At 41.5% G+C, this 6,944-nt stretch overlaps 1 protein-coding gene across 5 annotated transcripts in view; it reads right to left on the bottom strand.

The window, feature by feature from the left end:
• Positions 1 to 1,062: 1,062 nt before the first annotated feature.
• MYLK (myosin light chain kinase) overlaps positions 1,063 to 6,944 on the bottom strand; it is a 218,824-nt gene continuing 212,942 nt past the window's right edge. For all 5 annotated transcript variants that reach the window (XM_062004610.1, XM_062004612.1, XM_062004611.1 and 2 more), the window contains 3 exons: positions 6,008 to 6,137; positions 4,813 to 4,932; positions 1,063 to 3,154 (listed from right to left, as the gene is read on the bottom strand). In XM_062004610.1, the coding sequence (XP_061860594.1) occupies positions 2,907 to 3,154; positions 4,813 to 4,932; positions 6,008 to 6,137 (498 nt within the window). In that variant the 3' untranslated portion in view covers positions 1,063 to 2,906. The remainder of the gene's footprint in view (positions 3,155 to 4,812; positions 4,933 to 6,007; positions 6,138 to 6,944) is intronic.

The following is a 6,944-nucleotide window of genomic DNA, read 5'->3' as shown; positions in this document are numbered from 1 at the left end:
GTGCCTCCCTGAGTGGAAAACAGCAGTCAGTGAATAAAGTGAGGTACCTTCAACAGACAGTGGAACACACCTTGCAAAGATGATTGTTGCAAGGGCTGAAGGTTTGCTCAAGAAACATGTTACTACTAGCAGGACATTTCACAGTCTTTTGCTTCATTGTCCTGCCTGGTCCATGGTGTCTTAGAATCACAGAATGGTAGGGGTTGGAAGAGATCATCCAGTGCCACTCCCCGCTAAAGCAGGTTCCCCTAGATCAGGTCACACAGGAACGTGTCCAGGCAGGTTTGAAAACCTCCAGAGGAGACTCCACACCTTCCCTGGACAGCCAGGGCTCCCTCACCTCCACAGAAAATAAGCTTTTCCTTGTGTTTAAATGGAACTTTTTGTGTTCCAGCCCGTGTCCATCACCCTTAGTCCTGTGGCTGGACACTACAGAAAAGTGTTGCCCCTTCCCCCTGACATCCACTCTTTAGGAACTTACAAGTGTTGATGAGATCCCCCTCAGTCTTCTCTTTTTTAGGCTAAACAGCCGCAGATCCCACAGCCTTTCCTCCTAAGAGAGATGTTCCAGTCCCCCGATCATCTGTGTAGCCCTCCGCTGGTCTTGGACTGCACATCATAAGTCTGCATAAAGACACTGCAGACATATTTGCTAAATATCTTCATCTTTACAGTTTTTAGGAACATTGGCATAAGTACACATCTACATTTAGACTTCTCTCTTGCTTTTATGGTCTTTCTGAACAATTTGCTTCCCCACCTTAAGGAAATTCTCAACTCTAAAAGAAACCCACAGCCATCCTGGTGCCCCATCCCCACCAATGCTTCTGCTCATCATGAAGATACGATGAGGCTGGAGACGTGGAGCAGAGCACATGGCTACGAGTAGTGCCAGACCCTGACAGGGGAGGAGAATTGCTGCAGCACCACAGAGGCCATGGAGCCTTCACTGTTGCCGGCTCATCCATTTGTGTGCGGAGCAGAACAGGAGCAGAGCGCTGCTACGGGTGGGCTTGGCCAACGACAACGCAGTGACGCCTGCAATAGAGTATACAAGGAGCATGCTTTGTGGTAGTATTTATTTAGGAACTGTGAGTAACTACAGCCGTAGCGTTCTCATCTTTGCAATTCTGATGGTTTCACAAACTGGGAGAACATTAGCATATTTTTATTAAGGTACAAAATACACCCCGTTGTTGCCTAAAACGTTTAAAAAACTGTGAGAAAAGCTCCATATGCTCTAAATCAGATTCAAAACCTTTCTGTATAAGGAATTGTGGCAATACCGTGTTTAGTATAACAAAGAGGTTTTTATCAATTGAAAAAGACATGCTGGCAATTGGAATTTAGCAACAAAGAGTAAAGCAGTTAAAAACCATTGTGTCATCCACATGAGTCGAGCTTTGAATGTAGAAGAGCAAATGATATGAAACACAACTAGGTAATAACCAAACAACCTAAGGTTGTACACACGGGTATTAAAGTACACTGACTACTTGGTGGTGAGGATTTAAGGTAAGGGTTTGTTGTTGTTTGTTTTTTAAAAAGAGGTAACCTTTGAAATGCAAATGGTTGCACTTTACACACAAAAAGTGGAAAAGGAAAAGAATCACTTTTGGAATGATACATATAAGACACACTGGTTTGGAGTACACGCATCGCCTTGCAGCCTCTGATATCACCTCTGAACAAGAGCAACAAAAAAAAAACCTTAAAAAGTGCCAATACTGTGAAAGGAAAGCAAAGTTACTAAGTCTGAGTGCATTAAACCACTTCTGAGAAAAAAAACAAACAAACCAACCAAACTGGGTTTTGGATTTTGTTTTGTTTTGGTTTTCTGCATTTTTAAAAAATGCAACAGCCTTACTGGTGCAGGTTGAAGACAAAAACAAGACAGTCAAGCTCATAAGGTAGAAATAGGTCCTATATAGGTTAAGATTCTTTGGAAACTGCTAAGTATAAAGGAGTTTGTAATCCAGGCTACTATCTTTTTGACTACTCCAAAAATCTGTGGGAGTTTCCAGCTTATCATCAGTTGAAATCTGTTTTGCAATTGCCAAATAAATTCAAGTGAAACTTTAACTAACATGCACATAGAAGTAACTGATTGTGCAATCACTTGTTTTTTTTTTTCACAGCAGCATATATATGAATCATAATCCATTACTGGGCTGACCAGAACAACAGAAAATTCTCTCAGTCTTTGTGTTTCCTGAGTAGGCAGCGGTGAAGCCACAGGAGAAGTGACTGGTTCTGTAAGGGAAAGGTGAGAACATGTGATCGGCTGGTTAAAAGCAAGGTCAGAAGTACCCGGGGAAACCACTTGGGCATGAGAAAGGGCAGTAAAGGCGTTTGAAGTAAGGACTGTGAAATTCAGCATGAAATGGATGAGAAATGAGCCCTACCCACGCTCCAATTGCAATACTGGCTGTGTCACACCTTCCCTTATAGAAGACGCTGCTCAAGGAGCAACCTGATTCTTAGGACTTCAGAGATTCACTGTGTGTCTGGCAAATGATTCCTTGTAAAGTAGATCTTGAGGAGCCAACTGAGCTGCAGTTTTGGCTGAGAATAGTGGTGATACAGAGCAATGAGCTCAGAAAAAGACCTTTTTCTTTAAGACATTCAGAATATAACAGTAGACTTGTTTTCCATACATTTGATTTTAAAAATTGACTGGGCAACTTAGGTGATAACTTGCTTAAGGTAAATTCAATCATGCTAGCAACTTAAAATTGCCTGCTGGTTAATGCCCATACATAATGCAAACAGGTATCAACTGATCATGCTGAAAAAACAACCCCTCAAAGACCTACGTATCACACAAGGTGCTTTTGATAACTTGATTTTCTGAGCCTTATAAGGAGAGTCTTTAAATATTTTTTTTTTTTCCTTTGAGCCTTGTTTCATTCTTCCTCCTCCTCATCTTCCTCTTCTCCTTCTTTTCCCATTGTTTCCACAAGGAGTTCTGCGGTGCATGTGGCTTCCCCAAGGCTGTTAACAGCTTTGCAGGTGTATTTGGCATCATCGTCCCCACATACTTCAGAAATAGTCAAAGAACAGTTCCCCTCCTCATCGTAATCTATCTGGAAGTGACGGGACTCCTTGACAGGCTGATCATCTTTGTACCACATTACCTCAGGGTCAGGATAGCCTGTGATAGCAGAGACAGAACAGCAATTGCAATGAATGAGTATTAAATGAGCTGTGATTACTGTAAGCTCTGATTCCCCATCTGGGTATGGTTGTGCCAGTATGCTGATCTGCAAATATCTCATTGAATTCTAGTTAAAATAAATGCAGATGACTTGAGGCTTTTTTACTTCACATTTACCTGAAACAACTTTATCATGAATAGCAAAAAACCTGAAAATTAGCGCTGAGGTAATCACTGGAGTCTGCAGTGACTGCAGACAGCTTTTATGTGTCTTATACATTATCCAGAATGGGGCTCTGGATAGTCTGTTTGAGGCTTACCTGACGCTGCAGCTTTTGTGGAAACTACAGTTCCCAACACCAAACTTTAAAATTTCAAAGGTGAGGGGTTTGAGGCTGCAACTACAATTTAATAATCTCCAATTCCTTTGCTGTGGCTATTCTGAATCTTCCTCCTCTAATCTGCTCCTTACACACCAGCCTGTTCTGTGAGGTGACCATGGCACTCCTGTTTCCCAAAAGTCACAAAAGACTCAGCAAATGGCTCTGCTGTACTCAAAGCATCCAGAGCAGGGCTGTCCAACACATTCTGGAGGACAATCATTACAGCAATTCAGCAGAACATTTGGAACATCAGCCATGGTACATCCATGTATTTTATTCCATGCATTATTTATGCACATACCCCTCACACTGAGCATCCATGAGCAACAATAAGCCATCCTCACATCTCCCACTGTGAGGTAGGAAACACAGGCAGTGAAAGAGTTTAGGAGCACAGCAGCAAACAAGCAGGTCAGTGAGGCAGTTTCTGAACCTCATTTTAAGAATTTTTAGAAATTGTGTAACGTGAACACATGCAGTATGATACCGACTCTATCCATTATATTTAACAGCTCAGCTCTTCCTAATTTCTAGTTTTCATCCACAGCTGTGACACAGAAGCTTCAATCTCTTTGCAACAGAAGCACTAGCAGCCTTGGCCTTCAGACAGTTAGGCTTACCAAGTCCATGCTCAAGTGCCTGCTCATAAACTTATTCTTTCTATCTGCATATTCCAGTTTGAATTTTCTGTCTTGAACTCATGAATTAAAAAATAAAAACCCAAACAACAACAATACAGTCTTTTCTAGATGTGACTTTCATAAGCAGTGCACTGATATTATCACTACTTCTCATGCAAATACACTGCTAGGGACTTCTTTGCCTTTCATAAGACATATGTATGGATTAAAGTTATCTTAAGGCCACTTGAAACTTGTCTGTCATTCCAGGTGACTTTCTACTTATTGATTTCTGGTTCTCAGTCTCTGAAGGCATACTCTTGCAATATATGGTACTACATTGCATCTTGTTTTTACTGTTTCTACCCTCAAAAATCATCTTACTGTTCCCACTTGCTATTCTGAATTAGTGATTCACACGTCAACTCTTGGAGACTTCTGTTCTACAGCAAGCACAGAACAAGCCCTGGCAGCTCCACATAATGTCTGTTACTGCAACACATTTGTGCCATGACACGCAGATATTGGTAAAGCAAAATGGCACCAACTCAACACTAATACAGGAAAAAGAATTGAACAAGTTAAACTACAGCACAATGCAGAAAGCTGGCAAGGAAGGAAGGAAAGAAACAGATATGCTAATTCAAAGTACCTTCAATTTTGCAGTCAAATCTAGCAGCACTTCCTTCCACAACCTCCATGTCAAGGATTTTTTTAGTAAAATATGGCTTTACGTGGGGCTTTTCTTCAGCCACTTCTTCAAGGAAAGCATCTGGTGAAGAGCAAAAAGATAGTTTATTGTTTTACAGGGCACGTTCTCAAAAGATGCATTTTAATTTTTGATACCAGATGGTAATGAAAGAGTTTTTTATCTCACTTAATTCTGCAAGGCTAATGGGATAGGGAGGACATTAGCTGCTTAGTTTTGTGCCAATCTTCTGCAGCCGCTCAAAGATTCAGGCCATAAATAGAATGAAATCAGCATGCAGGCTACCGTGCTACAAATCATCCCCCCCTTTTTTTTTTCCCCTTGAATTTGTTTCTAACCAAACCTGGACATAAGCTAGTCAGAGCAGTAATCCATTTCAGTCTGTCTCAGGCCCACGGTCTTTGTGAATACATCAAAATGTGAGGGTGAGGGAGCAGGGGAACAGGATGCCCAGAGGGGTTGTGGAGGCTCCTTCTCTGGAGGTCTTCAAGACCCGCCTGGACATGTTCCTATGCAACCTGATCTAGGTGACCCTGCTTCTGCAGGGAAGTTGGACTGTATGATCTCTAAAGGTCCCTTCCAAACCCTACCATTCTATGATTCTATGAAAATGACTTGCTTGATTTTCACATTGCCAAACATCTGAACCTCTGATTGTCACGTACCCCACTTCCCATTTCAAATGGGGATACAGGGGAATAATGTAGATGTTTTATTGTTCTTCCTTAAATGCCCTCCTGTCTGAGGAGCATGGTTAATGCAGAGTACATGTCTTGGTTACAGCAAGTGTTAATACTTTATCGTTGCTCTCTTGCTTGCACGAGAAGGCAACATATCACTGTAATCTTTGTATAAACATTCATTCCCAAACTGATAGAAAGTATAGCTGGCAATTCTGCCTGCGTTCTTTGGCTTTAAAAAGAGAAGAGTTTACTGCCCATACTTATACTGGGGCATTCTGAGTAGCAGAACAATATGAGAGCAATGAATTTTTCATAGATTTCTTTAAAAAAAGACACTAAAACCAGAGAGAGAGCAGGAACAACCAACTCGATGATTGGTCTCTAGCATTTTGTTAAAAGTTTTAGTACAATTAATTCACAGAGAGGTAAAAATACGATGCAGCAAAATTCCTTACCTTCGTTCTCTACTTTGTCTGCATTTATAGGGCTGGTAGGTGAGCTCCCAGAGGCCTTCCTCCCACTCATACCAGAAATCATTGCCATGGACGACAGTCTTCCTATTGCTCGGACAGCATGGCCCGTTTTCTAAGACATAACATAAAAGGCTTCTGATCAATCCAATCCAACAGGCATGTGATTTTCTGTAACAATTGTGCTTCGGACAAATTATCTGGGATCTCTGCAAACCTCACTGGAATTGTTGGACAAACTGCTTATATATAGCTCTGCTGTTTTAGGAGAGACGGAGCAGGCTGGTCTGAATTACCAAATTTAGTTGCAGATATAAACTTCCCCTGATGAACTCATACCTAAATGAATGTCTCTGTTCGCTGCGGATAAAAAGCACTGTGCGAGAGGAGGGCCAGCAAAAAAGCTATGTCCTGTTTAACTGGAACTGAACTCTGGTGGCAGATGGATCTCTCCACAGCCATATAGGCTGGACTGAGTTTCCTGAAGGATGAATAACCAGCTAATATGAAATGAATGAGAAAGTACCATCTGCATGATGGAAGCTGACCTCTGACAGGCTCGAGAATCAGCCACCAGGATACTAAAATATGCTCAAACTATGTTGCCTCTAGTACAGACACTCGTACTTTTGTACAGCCTGCACGAGCTCCTAAGAAACACATACAGTAGAAAGTAAAAGGCAATATAAAGTAGATTTACATAAATGAATATTTTGTAGGCTACTCAACAGTTTGGATCCAGGATTTTATCCATCAAGTCCCCTAGCTATTTGAACAGCACTGAGAGACCTGCTGCAACAGTTCCAGCACTTAGAAGAATTAAGACACAGAGGCCAAATATGTCAAAGAAAATAATTAAACCACTCTGACCAAATCCATGAGAAGCCTGGTGCTCCAAAAGGACAGAACCACTGGCTTAGAA

This window comes from Colius striatus, chromosome 11 (assembly GCF_028858725.1).
Source record: "Colius striatus isolate bColStr4 chromosome 11, bColStr4.1.hap1, whole genome shotgun sequence".
Lineage (NCBI taxonomy): Eukaryota > Metazoa > Chordata > Aves > Coliiformes > Coliidae > Colius > Colius striatus.
Note: the sequence above shows the minus strand (reverse complement) of the source record. Positions and strands in the feature narration are given on the sequence as shown.